The 22,992-nt window shown below is 37.2% G+C and overlaps 1 protein-coding gene across 1 annotated transcript in view; it reads left to right on the forward strand.

Moving 5' to 3' along the window:
* ADCY2 (adenylate cyclase 2) overlaps nt 1–22,992 on the forward strand; it is a 212,722-nt gene that overhangs the window by 131,674 nt on the left and 58,056 nt on the right. The window contains exons 7-14 of the mRNA XM_009638721.2: nt 711–838; nt 6,671–6,829; nt 7,213–7,345; nt 7,671–7,847; nt 9,182–9,225; nt 11,897–11,977; nt 16,797–16,866; nt 19,473–19,570. Of these exons, the coding sequence (XP_009637016.1) occupies nt 711–838; nt 6,671–6,829; nt 7,213–7,345; nt 7,671–7,847; nt 9,182–9,225; nt 11,897–11,977; nt 16,797–16,866; nt 19,473–19,570 (890 nt within the window). The remainder of the gene's footprint in view (nt 1–710; nt 839–6,670; nt 6,830–7,212; nt 7,346–7,670; nt 7,848–9,181; nt 9,226–11,896; nt 11,978–16,796; nt 16,867–19,472; nt 19,571–22,992) is intronic.

The following is a 22,992-nucleotide window of genomic DNA, read 5'->3' on the forward strand; positions in this document are numbered from 1 at the left end:
GATTTCTGATCTCTGGAAAAGCATTTAAGAGACTGGAGACAAGGGAGACAACATTGATCAAAGCAATTTTAATTACTGACCACAGCCTCTTAATTACTCAAGAAAAGATTCAAATATAATCAGAAGATTTTCTTCCGTTTATTTAGGTGTCATTTTTATTAAAATTACATCAAACTTCATGGTATGTGAAGGTGGAATCAGAAACACTAAATTTTTTTATTAGTTCAAAACTATTGTCCAGTATTGGTTAAAAAAAAATAAAAATCTTTATATTGCCTTAGAGTACAAGATAGAAATAAGATTATGATTGCAAGTTTCAGGAAGTATTGCATAGTACATCTTCAAAGATGTAAATATGGAAGGCTAGGTCTTTTGCTTTCATATTTCAAACAAAAAGACTTTATTTAGACTGAGTACAGGATACTTTGGCTCATTTCTTTAATCTAAGGTATGAACGACACTGGAGATACCTGTTTTGCAGTGAACTTACCTCCTCGTTTTGCCCATTAAGGACCATAACAGATGGAGGAATCATCTGCACAGAACTCTCTGACAGCACTTCTTTTCTAGCAAGCCAAATCCTTCTCTACTGAAACAAGCTTAAGTAGAATGATTTTGCTAATATCATTTAACTCAGTCTTTGTAACAGTAACCCTTCATTTATGTAATTCAAGTTGAAAGTGACCATCTCACCTTGCTTTTTCCTCCAGGAAAATGAATGTATGAGAATTAAAATCCTAGGCGACTGCTACTACTGTGTTTCTGGACTACCTATATCTCTTCAAAATCATGCCAAGAATTGTGTGAAAATGGGACTGGACATGTGTGAAGCCATTAAGTAAGTGCTGAACCTGTTGTTAAATATTCAACAATAAAATCATGTCTCTTTTCTATCTGTAGCAGACAGACCTGCAGTAGTTGGTGTGTTTCACTACAAGGTCCAGCATGGTAATCTTGATCTCAGCCTCAGCAAAGTAATGTTTTATTTGTGCCAGGCTATCTCGTCACCACACCATAAAGATGATTAAGGGCCTGCAGCATTGCTTATATGAGGAAAAGCTGAGAGAGCTGGGGCTGTTCAACCTGGAGGGGAAAAATCTCATCAGTGCATTTAAGTACCTGAAAGGAGAGTGCAAAGAGGATGGACCTAGGCTCTATTCAGTGATGCCCAGTGACAGGACAAGGGTTGATGGGCACAAACTGAAACACAGGAGGTTCCCTCTGAATATCAGGAAACACTTTTTTCACTGTGAGGGTGACTGAGCACTGGTACAGGCTGCCCAGGGAGGTTGTGGAGCTTCCAGCCTTGGAGATACTAAAAATACAACTGGTACAGCCCTAAGCACCCTGCTCTAGCTGGCCCTGTTTTGAGCAGAAGTTGGACTAGACAATCTCCAGAGGTCCCTTCTGACCTCAACTGTTCTGTGAATCTGTGATTACGAGATGTTAAATATCCCAAATAGACATCACTTGGGACTTGAGAAGCTTTGGTTTTTGCAGAGTCATGGTGCTGCCACCCACCCATTAGTCAAACGGCTCTGTGAGAGGCCAGAGCTCCCGGCTCCTGATGAGTTTGGAGCTCAGTGGTGGTCAGGAACAGTTGCCCCTTCACAGTTAAGATGCCTCAAGCCTTGAGCCTGTGGAGTGATACTGAGCTTGTCGACCAAAGACATTTCTAATGTCTTACAGATTCCTAGGCTGAGAGGCCTACTTCCCATTTTGTTAAATAAGCAATAAAATGTGCCTGTCTTAGTAGACCCCAGGTTTAGGTTTAGTTTCACCTTTCCTGTAATTAATGATTTAGGAGATCATTTTTGTCAGTTAACACATTAAGGAACCATTGAGAAGTCTCTGCTTATCGGCAGTATTTTGGATTTGTCGGTTCCTGTATTTGTCCCTTAAGTCGTTGTGCTTGTTCTGTCTTTGAAACAGAAAACAGAACAAGGTATTTGAGAATCCGAATGTGTTTGGTTTTGAAATCGTAGTTGTAACTTACTTCAAGTAGCTCAAATACTGTAAATGTTTATTTATAGCAGTTATCATTAATGGCACAAATATCTTTTCTGTAAGAAAGCTAAGTTTCCTTTGACTAAAATTACAGTATATTTAGGTGAGCCACACTTTGCAAAAACATGTATCATGTGGAGGTCTGTATATTTGGTAGTCATCTGTGTGATTTGTTTTTTTTAAACAACTGGACTTTGGTTTTAAAACTTGGTATGCTCTTCTGTAAGTTTCAGTTCTAATTTTTATGGGTTTGCTCAAATCACATTTACCACTGTCCAGGTAGCAAAGTAAGCAATTACCTCATCCTTGTGCACACCAAAAAAATGGATAGTTATATTGAACAGTGTTGTCTCAGTGATTGACTAAACAGGCATATAAAAGTGAGTCCTCTGATCCTTAAATACTACCCTCATGTGTGTGTAATTGTCGTCACAAGAGGGTTTTGGCTTTCTGTTGCCTGGTCTTGTGTAATTACTGTATCAGTAGGTTGATTAATGCAAATTTGGTTCTTTTCCTTTTAAGGTATTAATGGAAAAGGTGTAGTATTTGTGGAAGTGGGATTTTTATCTCTTTGCTTCAGGGATCTTTTGTAAAACTAACCTCAGTACAGGAATCAGCTTGCTGCATTTTCTAAAATGTTTTTTCTTCATCCAGATACGGTTGTACCTTACATTTTGTCCAAAGAAATCTATTTTTTAAAATGATACTTGGAGTACTACTTCTTGCCAAGCATTAAAAGCTACAGAAATTGGTTGTTTCCTCAGTTGCTTTCACTGGATGCTTTCTCTTTTTCATTTAGATATACTAGGACATTATTATAATTAAACCAATTGCTTCTCTAGCATATTAGGAACTAAAGCTGACATCCCTTCAGTAGAGCAGTAGGTAAAAGACTTTCTGTCCCTAAGTTCTGACTCCCTCCCTGTTTTGGGCATTGGCTTAAAGATCAGGCTGATGGAAAAACAATACTAAGCTCGAGCAATAAATTGTCCTTCATGAAGAACTGAAAGTATAATTTTACACATCACAATGCAACGCTTTACTTGAGCTCAGAGAGCAATCTGTCAGTTCCTCACACTTCAGAACTTCCCAATTTTTTTTGAAATAACTTTCTGCTCAAGCTGATATCAAGTATGTTTATTGTTAATGCCGGATGATAGGGTCCTCCTTGAAAACAGCAACCTTATAGAGTAGAAAATTATCTTTTAGCTGTATAGCACATTCTGATCTGACTTTGTTACAGTAGTCAGAGTTCACAATGCTTCCGTAGACAGATGCCTGATTATCACAGCCTGTTTACATCTCTGTAAGAAGTGAGGAATCTGTACCCCGTGTTTTGAAATGCTTTCAAACTATTATGTCAAGTGTTGCAGCCTGCAGGTGAATAGAAATTACTGATTATTAATGAAGTCCGTATTTTGTTGTGTGATTGCTGCATCTTTGTGTGGAAGCATCTCCTGAAATACTTCTGTGGCCTGTAAAACTAGAAGTAGTAATACTCTTGCTGTTGGAAGTGTGTCACATAGTATATGTTTGAATCACTCCATCTAAAATATCTTTTTTGTCAGATATGAGTTTTTGTTATATTCAGTCACTGAGGTGCTAACTGACCTTTCAGTGCATGTTACTGAAATAAAGCAGTTTGCTGTTTAGATTAACAGCTCTACATAGATTTTACCACCTGAACGTGGTTTCAGTTCCTGTTCTGCCAAACTACCAGGTGATCTGTAGCACAAAGGCTTATTCAGTCCTTTCTCCTAATGATATGTAGCTCCATTTTGAGCAATTCGGCCTCACTATGCTACAGATTGTTTCCATTTAAATGTGTTAGTAGTCCCATTGATTAATTGTTTTGCTTCTCTGCTCTGTGTTGGAGCAAATCCAATGTTTCTTATAGTCTGCAGCCTGCTTGCCTGGGAGTGGGCTGCTCACCTTATCAAGCCTTAGATGCCAGCGCTGCCTGTGATGTTGAGAGCTGGCCACCCTAATTGGGTGCTTTAAGACCAGAGCTTATCTGTTAGGGCAAAATATGTTTGTGTGTGTATATATATGCTGTTTTCCTTCAGCCCAAACTCCACCCTCTTGTCTGTCTGGTGACTTCCAAATTTACATATTTCTCAGCCACACATTCTCAAAAGCTGTCTTTGATTTGGTAGCGTGAAATGAGTTCCATTCAGAGGAAAGCCAAAGAAACTGTTGGATGAGAGGGTTGCACCATTTTGAAAGCTAGACACAAAATAAAATAATTTTTTTAAATATGCTTTCATTCCTGCAGGTCTGATCCAACAAGGACCTATGCTTTTAAAGCTAGCAATTTGCAGGGAACTAAGCACTCAAGGCTCACTGAATGTGTTAAAGTGCGTAAGACAGGACTAGGTGAGCCTTCGATACATTGGTCCAGAATTACCAATGAATAAAGCTCGGATAAACAGAGTAGATGCTTTCCTCATGACCTAAACTCTTGCTCGCGTGGAGTAAAGTTGCTACAACTACCTGCAAGCTAACCATGCCTGTGAAAAACATAGAATCCTTACAAACTCAGTTTTCAGGCTGCAACAGGAAAAATACAGTCTCGATGAGTATTTTAACTGCCCAGACAGGATGGGCACACTGCCTGTGGTGTGCTGAGGGAAACTGGAGAGACCGTGGGAGGAGAAATAGAAATTATGGTTGGAAGTTTCAGATTACCTATGTAGGTAAAGGAAAGTGTCCTATGGGGATGTGATAGGCTACATTCTTAGACGCATTCAGTACCTGCATCGTCATAGCAATTGTTCAGGGCACACAGGAGAGAAAAAGCAGTAAACCCTAATTTGGTCTGGAGCAACACTTCTAATTTAAAATCTTCTGTGGTTTCTTTAATTTGTGAGACAGAATGGAAGGTTCAGTTCTGGAACATATTCTACTTGCTCCCCTCCTTAACTCCTGAGAGCTTATTATAAAGCAGATTTTATGGCTTGCTCTCCAGAATATGGCAGGGCAGCCTTTCAACAAGCACTCCTAGAGGATAAATGTTCCTCTTTCACTTTGCTCAGTTTTATAAACCACTTTTTTTTTTTCCCAAAGTGTTAAGCTTGTGTCATATTCCTTGTGCAGAGCAAAGTGATGTTTGTCATTTGCTGACTGCTTACAAAGATCATTTACAAGCTGTTCATTTTCAAGTGTGTGAGCTACAGGAGAGCAGTGTAAAATGGCAAAGTGAAAATAGATATCAATAAACACTTGATAGAGACTGAAGGAATTAAAAGAACTTCTCTCTTCTTTTTAATAACTTCAAAACACAGTTTAACAAAATACTTTTAGTCATGCTCCTGTTGTTTTCATTTCCCAGAAAAAGAACACTTGAGAACTACTGCTTACACATAGGTTTTACCATATCAAATTAAGCCCGTTAAGTTCTATGTTCCCTTTCAAAAAAAAGAAGAGAAACAGGCCAGTTTAATTATGTAATTCAGAAGGTGCTGAGAGCTGATGATTTTCATCATTGAGACTGAAGATGTTGCTAGAACTAGGAACCTGACTCATATACAGGAGCCATTTAGGTCTCTTGTTCTATCATTGTTCCTTCCATCATCGCCCTGAATTCCCCTTATCTTGGGGGAACGTATATACATGTTCCTTATTACTGGTTAAGTTTTGGTCCAGCTGAGTTGGGGCTTAAATACATAAATCCAGTTAAGTTATGATCTTCCCATTTCTTAGAACTGTATAAACCTGTAGACATCTGAATTAATTTTATAACTCTTTAGTTATAGTTTTATAACTGTCTTTAAGTACCAATATGACATATGTCTGAAAATGTTCTGGTTGTTTGACTTTAGTTACCCACCTGTGATTCAGAAGAACATCTGGAAAGATTAATGCCTATCATCTTATGCATAGGGCTTTTCTGAGATTTGGTTTGGGGTGAACAGATACTTCAACTCTGCCTAAAGTCACTGGAAAGGTCAAAGGTTTAGATGTGGTCTGGACAGTGAGGGTGGCCTCTCATTCTTTGTACAACAGTCGAGTGGGTACAATGTTCACCAACCACACGGAAGGCTGTTGAGCCTATGTTCTCCACAGCCTGAATGGCATGGAGCCCATATCCCCAAAAAGTATATGAGCCACCAGCCTGTAGAATATCCTGAGGTGCTGGCTGTGTTTTTCATCCTTCCTCTCAGAGCAGAACCATTTGCAAGCAGGCATGTAAGGGTGATGGCACCTGACAGAAGCCAGATATGAGAAGGTCTCCAACATAGATATTAGGGTCTTCAGATAGAAGGGCGCATAACAGTAGTTCCAGATTTCCAAAATACGTTTGCTGGTCTGTCACTGCGTTAAAAGCCATAGCAAAGGCTGCCTGTAGAACAAAAATAGTCCCTAGTCTACCATGAGACCGAACATTTCCACTACTTAGTTCAGCCCTCCCAATTAATTTCAAATGAGTATAAAAGAAGGGACTTCAGACATGGACTTGAGAATTAATATTTATTGTAAATAGTTGCAAATATAGCTAATAGTAAAAGTAATACATAAAATTAATCCTAGACTAAAAAGAATGGAGGCAATGCTAAAAATAAATAAATGTTATCACTGTTGTTACTGCTAATTTGACTGGTAACTGAAAAGAAAACAAAGGCCCTATTATGTGTGTTAACACAGATTTTCTTCTTAACCACAGGAAAGTGAGAGATGCAACTGGAGTTGATATTAATATGCGTGTAGGAGTGCACTCTGGGAATGTGCTTTGTGGCGTTATTGGGCTACAGAAGTGGCAGTATGATGTGTGGTCACACGATGTTACTCTGGCAAATCACATGGAAGCTGGAGGAGTCCCAGGGTAAGATACTCTGTCCCTCTGTTAACCTTTGGATACATGGCTGTTTGTACCATGGAGAAATGCATAGGTACCATGTCTTCAGCCATCAGCCTTGATGGAGAAGCCTGAACTAATTCTTAGTGCTGTCTTTAAAAAAAACAAAACAAAACAAAACAAACAGGCACTCACTATTTCCTGTGATTTAAAGAATACTTTTTTGTGGATGGAAACCTTTAGATTTATGCCCATCACAGCTTCTAAAAATGAGATTAGAAGGACTGTGAATGAAGTGAACAGCGTATAAAAAGTATATCCAAAAGCTAGTAAAAAAAGGTTGATCAGGTTCAAATTATGCTTTTGATCGGTATTTGTGATTCTGTCATTCTTTTAAAATATAATTTCAGCCGTGTTCACATCACCTCAGTCACCTTGGCACATTTGAATGGAGCTTACAAAGTGGAAGATGGGGATGGAGATGTGAGGGACCCATATCTGAAAGAGCATAATGTTAAGACTTACTTTGTAATCAATCCTAAGGTTAGTAGTACTTTTATTTTGTGGCCATAGTTATTTGTGAGCAGGACCACTAATCTCTTTATTGAATAATTCACTACCATAAGATATTGATCGGAGCTATTACTGATGTCTACAAATACTTAATGTTTGCATTGCAAATCTTTCCCGCTCTTCAGAAATAAGTCTCTGATATTTCCCAGCAATATCATTAAGAATTGCAGGTTCTTAGCATCTCTCCATTTTTAAGTTCCTAAGCATGCAGATACGTGGTACCAGATGATGAATTACTGCTTAAAAAGGTAATGAACACCAAGGCTGATATCACCTTTTATTCTCTGTCAACCAGGGAGAGAAGCGAAGCCCTCAGCACCACATTAGACCTCGACATACTCTTGATGGAGCCAAAATGAGAGCTTCTGTCCGCATGACCCGGTACCTGGAATCTTGGGGAGCAGCCAAGCCATTTGCACACTTGCACCACAGGGACAGCATGACCACTGAAAACGGCAAGATTAGCACAACAGTAGGGGCCTACTTATGTCATTTCATACAATTTAGTAATATGTGAAAGGAAAAAGGTGCTCACTGCTAAATACCTGGTTATTTCTGATAGAAGAAGATACACGTGTTTGTACAGGTCATGAACCCAGTGAAGTTGTTGGGAGCTTTTCCATTGGCATGTGAGCTTTGGATTAGACTCTAAGGAGCCATATCTTGCTATAAGTGCATCTCTGAATTATGAGGAGTCCAACATACTTCACTAAAATACACGGTTTGGCCCTCTGAGCTTGAGCCCCGGTCACAGTATGTATAGTGGCTGCTGTTCACCTTGTGGAAAGACATTTTGAGCATAAGCCAGAGGGCAACAGCTTTGGTAAAGAATACTTTTGATACAGAGACATTCCCTGAGATTTATTGGCTATTTAGCCACATTCTCTGTTTGAAACATGGCCAAACCTGGAACAAAGTCTGTGAAGTGGTACCTGGAGTGGTCTTTATTAGAAGAGTTCTCTGGGAACCAAATCTGTGCTCACTGTAACATCTACCTTTCGAATGTGCACTAACTGCTCATCAGCTGTGGCTGATAGCCTGAGTTTCACAGTGCTGTAGTGCAACGCTACACCTCTTATACTGAACAGAAAAGATTTCTTTTTAATTTTGTGAACACTATTTTATTGCTGTCAGTAAGACACTGTCAGTCCACAGCTTGTACATTGCGTTGTTTCTACTTGTAAAAAGTTCAAACATAACGGTAAATTCTAATAATTTTCAACATTGGCACTCAGTTTTGCTCCTGTTACATATGAGAACATGGGATTGAGCCACCTAAACCATCTTGTTCAATAGATACAGTGCATCAGAGTGTGGATTGTGATGTGTTCATTACAGAAAGTACCCAGTCATCACTATTAATCACCAAATAAATGTGGCTGTGATAGCTGCTTTGCTTATCAATAAAAAATAATGGCCATTGCCTGTATTTGGCCACTCCAGTCCATTTTTTTTTATTTCAGAAACATTTAACATTGTTTTTTGCTGAAGCTGGCAAGGGTTTGGGCTACATTAAAACAGTGGTGACTTTGAAGCAGTGACTTTCTAGTAAAGCAAAACATTCTTGGATTCAGATTGTTGTATTAGTTACTTTAATGTTTATAATGACAGGATCAGTTTGTGTCCAGGTCACTCCATCTTTGGTCTTGGCTGGATTTTTCTTTTAGACGGTTTTAATCTAATGCTAAAAGTATTCATATTGGAAACTTTTCTCCTTACTTGACCCTGTTTTCAACACTATTTTTAAAGCAACTTAGTGTTGTCAAAGTTTATTATGTTTCATAGGTATTTTCTTCTGGTTTCTAGGATGTTCCCATGGGACAATATCATTTTCAACGTTGCAGAGAGAGGTAAATTAATTTTTAAAAATCACTTATTCATATAAAGTCCATGGAAATACATATACATTCATATGCATTCATATGTACATAGGGCATGCTTTCAAATATTGAGGGCCATTTCTCACCCAAACTATTTTTTCAGCTGATACCTCTTACATAGAAAGGGCATGGAAACAGATTTGGCAGACCTGTTACTTGTGAGTTGCAAATACACTTCCTGCTAACAAACAGTATTATTCTGAATTAGTATAAGTATGTTGATGGGCTACTATTTGCTTCTCCTAACAACCCAATTACTCTGTCAGTGGGGAGAAAATTATAGGCAAGAAAATTGCGAGGAGGCATAGAGGTGTAAGAAAAGGGAAGATGGAAAGGGCTGTTAATAATCTGTGTTACAAAAGCTAATAATATGCACTAAGAGAGACGTATATATTTTGTTAATTGCTTAATATTTGCATTCTGTTTTATTATCTCAAAGTCTGCAGTATATTGCAGTAGTAAAGACTCAAAAGGTATTTTCTGATCTTCCTGTAGTGCTCCTGCTACACAAAATGTTTGCAAAATCACAGATGCTTCAAGTTTTCATTCTTCTGCTTGATACTTCAATGACTAGGGCAAGATTGTGAGAAATGGAAACAAGGTTGAACTTATCACTTCTTTAAAAACACAGAGAATTTCTAAATCAAGAAAAGAATGATATCTGTTTAAAAAACAAGCTTAGCACTGTCAGAAACCTGGAATGGTTAGTTTTTATTTTAATGACCCAATAATGCTTCAGATAATCTCATTCTTACACAATTATAAGTAACATCACAAATACCATAAAATCATTTGAAAGAACCCCTTAGAAATTTGTATTTTTGTTGTCTTTGGTTATGCAAACAAGTAATTCTGTCTGTTCCTTCCCCATATCTCTGCTTGGAAAATGTCACCTCAGCAAAACACAGGTTACTGGAGAGTTATGCAGTTAGCTAAAATACTGCTAAATTCCAGAAGATGAATAAGTTTCGACTGAATATGCATGATATTAATAAGAACAGTCTCTGATTTTAAAACTGAGCATTTACATTTGGACAGTATGTCAAAAGGAATTCTATCAATCATCACCCTTATGGTAAAAAGAAAAAACATTTGAGTGTGGTATTTGCATATAAGGCAATTCTTTAAGATTCTGAGATGTTCTTGCTTTTTTGTTTCTAAATTTCAGTCTAAAATAGGTGCAAAAGGTACAAAGGTTACCATGAGTCTTGATACCATATTATGGAAGGAGTTTCTAGAAACCATTACTGGAGTCTAATGTCCATAGTGAGGCATATAACTAGGATTCTAGACAAGCTAGTCAGTCCTTCCCACAGGAGAGAGCTGAAATGATAATAAGCACTTTGTAAGTCAGTATTTTATTAGAATGTGAAAATGTGGGGTTTGAAGCCTGAATGTAGGCTTCTGTTTGTGGCAGTCTTAGCTCTTATCTAGTTACATGATAGTCTTATGTTGTTAGGGATCTCCCAAGAGGGTTAAGTGTGATTAGATAATGTCTCCTCATCTTGTCTAGTTATTTCTCCTAGGCAGATTGTTTCATATGTGAAAAATAAGCTGTGAACACTTTCTTACCTAAATTCTATAGCATTGAATAGGCGTGAAGTCAGTTGGGTTGTTTAAAGTTACTATACGTACACTAATATAATTTCAGTATGAATTTGAATCCTGCAACAGGTTACCAGTTTTGGGGAAATAACCCAAAAACTTGATGCTGAAGAAAATCAGTGTTACATTTGACAGGGTTCAGTGTGTAGATTAAGAAAATTTTGATAAGCAAAGAGCCAAATTTCAGGTCTGACTGTTAACTTCTTAGAAAACACTGTTAAACACTGTTATTAGCAACAGATTTAAGTTTTCAAGAGGCAGAGACATAATCTGGCAATATTTGAAATATTCCATTTTTAAGGAGACCACAACTGCTGAAAGGACTGATGATGTTTGCAGTAACATATGTTAGCAAAGACAAGCCCATTCTAATGATCCTCTGTTGGGTTCATGCTGAGTCCAGTGAAAAGAAAAGATCCTTTTTTTATTGCAGTTGTGTTATAGAGAAACATGACATATGTTTGAAACTAATTTCAGACTTGGTGCTCAGTTTTCTTATTAAAAATAATAAAATATTTCCAAGAAAACAAGAGTTGGAAGGCTTTCTGTAGAGAATGCTTGTTATGCCTCAGTGCACTAGCACATTATTGCTCATCATACAATTCTGACAAGGATTTTTAAAAATAACTACAAGAAACAGGAATTTTTTATGAATATGAGAATATTCCCATTCTTTTTCATGAATTCATAACACCGTGGAAGACTTTTCTTCAATCAGAATTTTTTAAACTCTCTTGGTTTGGTTTCTTTATGAAATGTTTTCTTGTGCTTGTTTTTTAAGTGCTCCCTAGTAGCTAAACTCTAGTTTTTTATGTGTATGGCTGTATGTCAGACCCTGTAGCTTATGCTGGTTTTGTTAAGAGCTTATTATAAGGCTCAGTGTGCCTAAAGCCTATGGCTGCTATTGCAGCATAAATGTTAAAAAATTGTTATTACCCTCACAAGTTTATGCCAGTTATCAATCCATTGTTTAAAATTAATGTTTATTAACAATGTAAAGATTTTCCAAAGTAACTTCCCACACTTTTCATTTCAGAACAAAATCACAGAAAAGAAGGTTTGAGGAGGAACTGAATGAGAGGATGATCCAGGCCATTGATGGAATCAATGCTCAAAAGTATGTTTTTATCCTCTGTTGTCTCCTTCCTTCAACTTTGACATAAATCTGCAACAGAGAGTAGTGTTTACTATTTCTCGCTCCTGCATGCACGCAGAAGTATGAAAACAGTAAAGGTGTCACAAATACTGGCATAGGACTATCTGTGTGTGCATTGTGGAGATAGGCTGTACAGTAACATTTTCTACTATATGGGATAAGACAGTGCCTGTGAATCACGGTGTGACAGGGGTTTTGGCTTGTCTTGATCTTTATGGCAAAGGGATTTTTGCTCTGTAACTGTATCTGTACACTCATAGCCATAACTCTACAGAATTATCTCATCTGAGAGCAGAGAAGTAAGACACAAGAAATAGCTGGCTCAGGAATCAGAATGATGTGAAAATTGATGCTTCACAATTGTCACAGAAACGACTCCTCAGAATTAGAAACTTTCCCTAAAATTATAGTTTAATATCTCTTTGTTTCAAGTGGTTGGTTGATTTCTTAGAGAAGGCTAAGCTTGATGGTATTTTGAAATTGTTGGGGGAGGCAACATGCATATATTTTTTCTGTGTCCTATGAAGAGCTGGAGGAGGTATTGATGTTCTCTGTTTGCTGGTGAATAGATAAGACTGAGAGAAAAATCAATACCAGTCCAAAATAAGTGTTCAGGTTTCTTATATTTATCTGATGAAATAAGGGAATTGCCCTTCAAAAATGTGGACAATAATTGTGATGAATTACATGTTTTCCCCCCTACTTCTGTTACTCAGAATCTTAATCAGCTGAGTATTAGACCTAATTATTAAATGCTCATATGCCACATTTGTTTTCTTGCATCTGATAGTCCTATTAAAAGGTACTTGGCTTTTGGAAAATATTTTTCAGTTGTTACTTATAGAAAACAGTGTTGATAGCTATAGGTTGTACAAAGAATACATTGAAAGAGCATAGGTCATGTGATAGGCAAAGCCTTTTGATTGTACTAGACTTGCCTAAAACAGCTGTGTAAATTTTGGCTGTATCTACATGTCTTTGGGTATGCTTGCTCTGATAAGTGGATTGTAAAAATGATGGTTTGATGTCAAAAGTAAAGGATCTGTTTAAATGCATTAAAATAAAGGCATGATCATACTGTATGTTGTTTTATCTCAGAGAATCCCTGTCTTAGCTAATTAGTGCATAAAATTCAGAGAAAATTTGGAATAAGAGATGTTTGCGTGATAAAAAAGGTTTCTTAAAAAAGTTTCAGTGCATTTGGTGAATTACATGGGGAATTGCAGACCGATAAGGAATGATCTTATATATCAGAGAGGCTGAATGCCACCTTCCAAAACTAGATGCTCTACCTATCCCTGTACTGATTTGCTGAATGAATCACTTAAACGATATTATTCAATTGGTTACCTGAGAATAAATTGTCAAAAGTGCTGATTCCCCAAATGGCAAGTTAATTCAATAATACTTTACCTATGTGAATGCTAAGCAGTCAGAAAAATTAGATAAAATACTTCCTACATTTAGGATACAAAACTGATCATGTTTTTGTTTTCTTTATAGTTCTGCGGGGGTTTTGTGCCTCAATTTTTCAGCTGTAGAATGAAAATAACACTACCAACTAATCTAATGGAGTGGTTGCAAAGCTAAATCTTTTCCTTTCATGAATCAAGAAGCAAATTTTTGTGAAAATTATGAGAAAACTGGTATTTCTAAATGTTTTTAAGTGTAGTTTGGATTGTTTAGTGAATAGATCTATGACTGAATGAAGAAAACTTTAAAAACTATTGCACATAAACTATGGCATTGAAATTACCATTCTTTTAACCTTTTTGATTAGAAAATTTCATTAAAATAATTCAAAAGCAAACATTAATTGTTTCTTCCACCCTGAGCCGTCAGCATGGTCTGACTTTTTCATCCACATCATGGTTCTTTGCCATGTGTCATGCTGTGAAAAAAGTAACTGTTTACAAGCAAATGGCCACAACATGTGGGTCTTCGGACATTACAGGCCCAGGTGTTTAACTGCCGGTAACTGGAAGGTAAGGGAATGCAGAGTCTGGATCTTCTTAGTCCAAGAAAAAGCTGTAGTCCAAATGAATTTGTTTTTACACAGTGTAAAATAGAGCAGTACATAGTCAAATGGTACCTCAGGTTTTCAAAGCAGTGTAGTGTTTTCTCTGGGCTCCCTCACTCACTGCTTTCCTGCTGGTTCACAAGCTAGCTTAGCTATCTTTCCACAAAGCTGCCAAATGCCACATGCACTCGCTGTCAGTAACTCGGGGCATCTGGGTTCAATTCCTTCTGCTGGAATGCAAACTGTGGCATTTAAAAAGCAGTCTGCTGGCCTTAGAGCATGATTCAGAGTCATAGATTTAGTTGGCAACGCTACTCGCAAAGTTGCGTGAGGAAAGTTATGACCTCTTAATTCATTATTATTCTGTTAGAGCACAACATTAAAAGATATGTAAATACAGATTTAAAAGAGCGAGTGAGGAGCAAGCAAAGAGCTTCTGTCTCTCAGCTGAGTGCCTTAGCCATTAGGGTGAAACATCATACTGTCTCCACATTTCTTTTCCCCATCCCTTGAACAGAGTATTCCTGCCTGCAAAGTGCCCATTCTGCACAGGAGGGGGATGAGTAGCCTTAGCTATGCCAACCTGAGCCTTGGTGGTTAGGGGACTTCTGTAGGATGGATAGCAATCCGCTGGCTAAATGTATACCCACAGCGGGAGCTAAACTGACATTACTTGCTCTTTGATAAGTAGGTTACTATGGTAAAGAGACACAGTCTCTTTGCTCTCCTTTTTCCTTAAGTCATGGTGGCTGCTATGTTCTGTGTGTAATTCCTTGCTGTACATTGACAATTGGTACAAGCCCCATCAAACCACAGGCCTCTGTGGGTACTGGCAGAATTCAGCTGTCTGTCTGTGTTGTTCCTCAAATTACAAAAGAATTTAAACAGAAGTTTAGTACCTAGCTTCCCAGGAAGCATATCCCCACGTACTTGCAGATACTTCAGTAACTTTTAGGCTTATCAGAGAGTCAGGCTGTAAGCAGAATTTTTCAGCCCTTATCTCTGTGCCAAAGGTATGTGACTTTGTGCTCCCCCTTCTGTTCTGACTCTCCACTTCCATTTGTCTGGGTTATACTTGTTTCCCTCACGTCAGACCTCTTGGCAACTGCTACCTAAACCCAGTATAGTTCTTCCTGAAAACATGAGCTTATAATGTGGAGTATGAGGCAGCATTTGCTCTAAATGGCACTACTGACTTCACATGTAATCAGGTGTGTACAGACCAAATTAGGCCTTTGGGAGTAGATCTGCAGACAGAACTTTCTAGGACTGTGGTAATGGTAATTAAATCAATCCGCCAGTCAGATACCGTAAGAAAAAAAAAGGAAAATTAGTTAACAACACGGACAAGACAGTTACTTTTTGTTCAATGTTTATAACTAAACGGGAAAAGACTTGCACTTAATTTTCACAATTTACGAAAAATGTTCATAAACTGAATGTTTTCCCCAGTAGATTACAGCTGGACCCAAACAAAATCATCCTATACGTACAACAGCCTATCATATCCATTTATTCTCAAAATCCTAACTGTGATCTGATGTAGATGGGAGACATTGCAGAGCAAACTCAGAAATATATTTTTTAATTAAGCATACCTAGAACTGAAGATGTTTTCAGCTCCTTTTTATAATGAAACTGATTGCACAGGGACAACGACAGTCTCCCAGGCAAGGAAACAAATATTTTAGATTTCAAAAATCAAAGCTAATAGCTTACAGTCCACTCTGTCCACTCCTGTTCTCCCAGGACCTTAATTTAGCATATATTCCACTGTGGTTCATTGCTGCTACTTACTTGCATTGCAGCCTGTCAGTTGAGACATTCCCTTTTATTTAGAAGGCATTAGCTACACTGCTAGCTTAGAGCCTAATTTGAAGTTATTGCTGGAAAGGTTGCAAAAAAATCCCAAGCCCTGCTATTATTGTTCAAGCTCAAATATTGCATGTTCACAGAAGTTCAGATTTGTCTAGTCCCCTTGAGGTGCAAGCAACCTAACACTCTTGACATTTAAATATTGTTTCTTTTCAAGTGTCCATTAAAATAAATGTAGACCTTCATATTAGAACATTTCATTTTGTAAAAGTTATGTCAAGCTTTTGTCAAGATTCACTTCTTTTAAAATAGATTTGTCATTGCAATGCAAGTACTTATTCTATTTTGTATTTCTCATCTTTAAGCAGGGAAGAATATTTTATAATCAGTAAAAAGATCAAAATCTACCTCTAGAGTACAGGATCATGGTCAAGATACTAATACAGCTCAAAGACAAAATCACTCCACCTCTTTTAATAACGGGTTTTAAATTTTCATTCAGAATAGATGTTCATAAAGTGTAATTTACCTGCCACTCTTACATATTGTAACAGTGCACTTCTTAAAGGTACCTTGTGAAGGTCTGTTTTTATCTCAGATTCTTTTCTGTGCACTGGATGTACTACGGTATTTTGGCCAGTAGTGGAATATCAGTGTCAGAATTACATCATATAAATCTCTCCCTCGATTGTCCTTAGGAATGATCCATGGAAAAAATGGTTCATCTGAGCTTTTGTCTCATGTGTACATTAGCAATTGAAGTCAAAAGGGAGAGGGGATGTGTAGTTTCCGTTTTTACTGTCAGTGCAATTCACCATATACATTGCAATACACAAGAACTTGCTTTCTTCAAAGTGGTTTTCTTATTTTACTGCATTTCAGTAATATAAAAAGACAGGACTACTTGATTCTTATGTCAATTAGAATGTTCCTTTTCTCTTCTAGGCAGTGGCTTAAATCTGAAGACATTCAAAGAATATCACTTCTTTTCTATAACAAGACTCTGGAAAAAGAAGTAAGTTATTTTCACTGCAAATTCATGCTTGGTTCCTTCTTTGCCTCATCCCAAGTGAAGCTTGTACCCCTTGCTTTTGTAACACAGAGCCATGGCCACAGCACCCCCCCTGCAGGGAGAAGTGCTCAAACCTTACAACAATATTTTAACTCATTTATGGAAGAAATTTTATGAATGTGATATCTGAGGCTGCTTTCCTGTTTGTAGGGCTCTGCAGTTCACTTGAATTTCTTGAAATTTTCATGGCCTCGCAAAAATGGGAGGAAGTTTGATAGTCCAAATTTGATGTAACTGGAGCAAAGAATTCCTAAGTTCCATCACCTACATCCTCAAAAGGCATTTATCAAACTCCACTCTGATTTTTTTTTCTTTTGCCATGTCAAAGATTCCACCTGTAGTAATGATAGTCTTGTAATGATACCAGTTGCTCATTAGTTTTCTCCATGTGAACTTGATGCTCACAGTCATTCTGGGGAAACAATATTGTAAATGTTTTTTTAAGAAAAATGCCTAGCTGTCTTGGATTCTGACTAATATGTGTGGTAAAACATGTTTGAGACATGTATGTACTGATGCAGTAAATGACACTGTTTCTAGTTCTTGGAGTAATGACCAGAATGAAAGATTCTTTCACAGCTCAGCAGAATAGTGTTCTTATGACCAGCTGCCAAAGGCATGTGTGTGCCCTTGGCAATACATTAGGGTGAAAAAAGTTTCAAGGCTTGTTGAGGCTGTTTAGAAGATGGCATCCGAGAGAAGAAGCTAGACCTGATATGGTCTCATCCATAGAGTTTAAAGGGTACACTGAGTGAGGGGATCAAAGGTGTGTCTAGAAGCACATTCAGATTTTAATGTGGGTAGTACTAACTGATAAATTCTGAAAGAGGACTTGAGAGGAAACCATCATGTGTGCACTTTGGAAAATCAGGGAATCAAGACTTGGGAGAAAATCAGGGAGCTGAATTATTCATCTCTGTAGATGCTCCTTGTAGGAGTAATCTCTTTCAGTCTGTAGAATGCCATGGAATGGCAAATAACTAATTGTTCTTTTCAGATCTGGCCTTCTAATATCTTTCTTCATTGCCTTTGAATGTCTCACCAGTCTAGTCTTGACTTTAAAGAACACATCAAGAAGCCTGCTTTTTTTTTTAAACAGGAGCTTTTCAGGCCCTGTAGGGCCTGAACACACAGCAAGGTAATGAAGCAAAATAATTATTTAACCTAAGGAGTGAGTCACCTGACTTCATTGGGAAATGTCTGGAGAAGTATGAAACACCAAAATGAATTTACAAGTGGGTTGGAATATTTTAAGATTTTAACAGCATCTCAAGGTCCAAAACTGTTGGACAAGACCGTTAAGAAACAACAAACATATTCAGCAAGTGGAAGAACAAAACTTGCTGCAAAAATACCCATCAAGCAAAGTCATATTTGTGCCTTGAAATTCAGTTAGGTATGTGATAAGAATTGCTTTTAATTTTTCATACAATTCAAAAGTGAAAAAAAATCCGTTGGGTTGCTAAACGAAATTTCTACATGTTCATGTAAAGTTTGGTGCAACAGTTACAAGGGCAGAACTTGGCACTAAGCACAAAGACACAGCTGTGTGCTTGCAGTTACAAAGCACAGCTCATGCACTTTCCATTTTATGAGGTTTGCATTTTGAGCACTTTTTGAAAATAATCTTTGCTGTGTTTTCTTTTAATAATCAAGTCTTAAACTCTTACCCTTTGAAAAAAACTTCGATAGGGTAAGTAACTCTAATAGGCCCAATACTTAGGTCATTTCCCTTTGAGTGCTTAATTGGTTTCAATCTAGACATATCTATCTCAAATAACAGAATGGCTCTGATAAATATTTCATTGCTTAATTCTTATGTCTCTAGACAGGCTAATTACAGATTCATAAATAGATTTTTTTTTGTGATAAAACAGATCAAATTGACTCTCTCCTAAGAATATCAAGTGTTTAGTAGTATCAGTGGACATATGAGGCCTTTTAACACAGACATGGAATATTTTAATTGAAGTAATAATATAGCTGTAGTACATACCAGTACGATTGCTAGCTATGCTGTTGGAAATAAAAAGTTTATACATATCCGTGGCAAGATCTACAGTTTGCTGCTTTGTGTGCTCAGAAGTTTCCTGTCTAAATGACTGTTACATTTTTTTATAACTGTTTCAGCCCATTCAGTATCTATTAATAATTGAAAATTAGTTCGGGGAATTAATGACTAAGAAACTTGGAATCGGCTAAGAATGGTTGGCCATTCCTAGAAATATTTTACAAAATGCTTTCACTTTTTTTTTTTAATTAAACTTTTTATGATTAATTTGGGTATCCTGTTCTGTGGAGGAACAACACAAAACCATTTGACATGACTACTTAAGCTGTTCTTCAAGAAGTAAAAGGATTCAGTGCTATGCCTGATAATCCCTATCCCTATGTGAGTGGATGTGGGAAGTCATTGAACAATGGGGAATTTACTGTTGCTAAAGACTGTCTATACATACCTGTATCTTTAAGCTGAAATTTCAGTTTGGTGATATTTTCTCTGCTTTGGAAATTGTGGGTTTAAACTTTGTTGTTTTTTTTTCTTCTAGTATCGAGCAACTACTCTGCCTGCATTTAAGTATTACGTGACTTGTGCCTGTCTCATATTCTTCTGCATTTTTGTTGTGCAAATTCTGGTATTGCCAAAGTAAGTGGTATTTAACATGTACTCATTCCTGTGTATATTTGCTCATTAATTTAAAAAATAAAAGCATACACGTAAAAAATTTCGGAATTGTCAGATTACAGAGCTGGAAATGGAAATGAAATTGAACGGAGAAGATTAAGAATTTCCGTCCATTTTCAGTTATGCTTGTTTCTAATTTTAAACACTGTCAATAACACGGTGCCAAGCATTAGTATCAACTCTTCATTCATTTTAGTTTTTCTCTTTGCATTTAAAAATGTGTGATGATGACAGGAATTAAATTAATATTAAAAAAAAAGTAATGCAAGCTGTAAGTTTATGCAACTGAAATTCCATGTAAAGTGTGACAATTGGACGTTGAAGTGGGACAAAATGGATTGCAGAATTGGGACTGTGATTAAGTATATGTATCTACCATATTACTGTGATAATACTGCTCTATTCAGCATGCAAACAGAGCGTTAATATTCATAAAATATCTCTTTTAAAAACCAATTCTAAAATATTATAATCGATTTCTGGAATAATTGTTTTTATCAGAATTTATATATTAAGATCTAATTTATATTTGTGCATATTCTAGAATGGCTGAGAAAACTGGAAGACAGTTCCAATAAAGAATATTTTATTAGACTTCTTAAAATGGAATTTTGCTGTTGATTGTTTACATAGTGGAAAGTTGATATTTGTTTTATAGCAATTGTTTCCAAAGCCAACACTGTATATTCCCTGTGATACAGTATTTCTTCACTAATAGTCTTTTCTCCTGTGCAGCACTTTCAGGAGTAGCATTTATAACCTCAGTTGATTGATTGGTCTTGTGCTGTTGTACTTACTCACATTTTAATCCAAAGCCAGAAGGAACTGTTAGGTCATTATAAATTGACTTTCCATACTGCAGACTTGTTTTATAACATGTATAAAGTTTTATGGACTTCTGTTCAGATGTTACAGCATTTTCTTTGCAAAGGGTTTCCCAGCTAGTTTCTAACACGGAGTTGCAAGCCGCAAAGGGACACTCTTCCAAGAGCTCGGCAGTGTCCTGCACATGGTTCAGTCTGACTTTAGGCATTACTATTGCGAAATGTGAAATTAAGACTCATGATTAATTTTATTTGTAATTTTGCATGAATGTATTTCACAAGCTCATACTGTATTTTGATTAGTACAGGAATTAGTTCAGGGAAATTTGTAGTTTGTGATATACCAAAAACCAAACTTGGATCTAACTAGTCCCTTCCTGCAGTATGATTTGATTTATGAATCTGTTTTTATGTTTTGATTTCAGTCATGAAAATGAATCTAGATTGATCATACATGTAGTAAGATGCTAATGTTGTTATATCCTTATTATGTCTCTTAAACCAGTTGTGTAGCTCATTAGAATATATCAGATACTTGAAATCAGTGAACTCTAGGGAGCTGTATTCAACTAAGGGAAGTGTCCTCCAACTTGTAAAAGCATATGCTTATATTACATGATCTCTTTCTAATATCAGGGCAAAAGATATAATTTATCATTTTCATTACCAAAACGTAAATTATCTTTTAGTCCTTTTATAGGCCTGCATATTAAATTGTAAAAGCAAGAGTGTAAAATCAAGTATTACCAACATGAATGGTGTTCAGCTTCAAAGGGTCTGTCGATTGATTGAAGAGATGCAAAAATGGAAGACAGAAAGGCAAGGTATATACAGGCATCTGCATCTTTGCTGGAAAACTGGGAGCATTGAAAACTTAAAAAAAAAAAAAAAAGTTGAAAAATCACCAGTTTATGTAGTCATCACAAATGTAGCTTAAATTGAACATACTCCAGTGCGGCAAAAATTATTTCCTTCCAGCAAAAAATAAAAAAATAAAAAATAAATGAATCATAGTTTAGTCTAAAATTCTGTCTAGCCTTTTTATTTTCTTTCAAAAATTCTACAGGATTTTTAAATGATGAACAGGGAGATAAACTGTGGCTGTCATTGGGTTTCATTGATTCACTATTCCATTAATCTGGTTTTGCAGCATTATAATATCATTGATTTCTGTGCAGGCACACCACCTGCTGCTTTAAAGTAGATTTGGAGATATTTGATGGTGAGTAACACCCAGCAAGTTGCAAGTAATATCTCCAAGATCATGAGACATTTATTTAAAGGCTGAAATAATTTATTAATGCTTTAATTTTCCCGGGATCAATAAACCAATGTGATGTTTTCATAATAAACTTTACACAAAGTGGTAAATACAAATGTAATCAAGTAAATAATATCTTGGGGTGAAATGTATCATGAGGAGTAGGTCTTTATTCTGACATTAAAATGACAGCAAATCTTGATCATTACATTTCCTTGGAACAGGCCTTCAGTGTCTCTCTAGCATTCTTGGTTTACCAAGTGACAGAAGTATCTCTAGTAATTCACAACAACCTTACGTTCTTTATTTAGGGAAACAGTCCACTAGCATGGAATTGGTAGTGTTGTTTTTTGAAATGCAAACTGATGAATTGATGAAAGTATATTCCTATTGAACAGGAGTTACTTCTTGTGCTGTTTCAGTAAGGGCTTTGTTTGGGGCTACGTTTAAGACTCTTCCCAAGTCTTCGGTCTTCAGTCTCTGAGGCTGCCATGTTCAAGAGCTTGTGTCCTTTTGTCCTGAGTCAAGCCAAACTAACAATCATCTTGTTCTACCCAGGGAAGGTGGTTAGGAGGCCTTAACAGAGTAAATCCAGTCAGGCACAGCTGAATATCTTTATAGAAAAGGTAGTACGTCTAAACTTAAGCTGAAAGCAGGCATCTAAAACATAAGAGAGTATCAATGAAAGAAACCCACCGTTACTAGCTATTTTTCATAGAATCATAGAATGTTTTGGGTTGGAAGGGACCCCTAGAGGTCATCTAGTCTAACACACCTGCAGTGAGCAGGGACACTGCTAGCTAGATCAGGTTGCTCAGAGCCCCATCCAACCTGGCCTTGAATGCTTCCAGGGATGGGGCCTCCACTGCCTCTCTGGACAACCTGTTCCAGTGTTTCACCACCCTCACTGTAAAGAATTTCTTCCTTATATCCAGTCTAAACCTATCCTGTTTTAGTTTAAAACCATTACCCCTTGTCCTGTCACAGCTGGCCTTACTAAAAAGATTTTACCCATCTTTCCTATAGGCCCCCTTTAGGTACTGAAAGGCTGCAATCAGGTCTCCCCGCAGCCTTCTCTTCTCCAGGCTGAACAAGCCCAACTCCCTCAGCCTGTCCTCATAGGAGAGGTGCTCCAGCCCCCGGATCATTTTTGTAGCCCTCCTCTGGACCCGCTCCAACAGTTCCATGTCCTTCTTGTGTTGAGGGCTCTAGAGCTGGACGCAGTACTCCAGGTGCGGCCTCACCAGAGCAGAGTAGAGGGGCAGAATCACCTCCCTCGACCTGCTGGCCATGCTTCT

The sequence above is a fragment of the Egretta garzetta genome, unplaced genomic scaffold (genome assembly GCF_000687185.1).
Source record: "Egretta garzetta isolate BGI_Z169 unplaced genomic scaffold, ASM68718v1 scaffold264, whole genome shotgun sequence".
In the NCBI taxonomy this organism is placed as follows: Eukaryota; Metazoa; Chordata; class Aves; order Pelecaniformes; family Ardeidae; genus Egretta; species Egretta garzetta.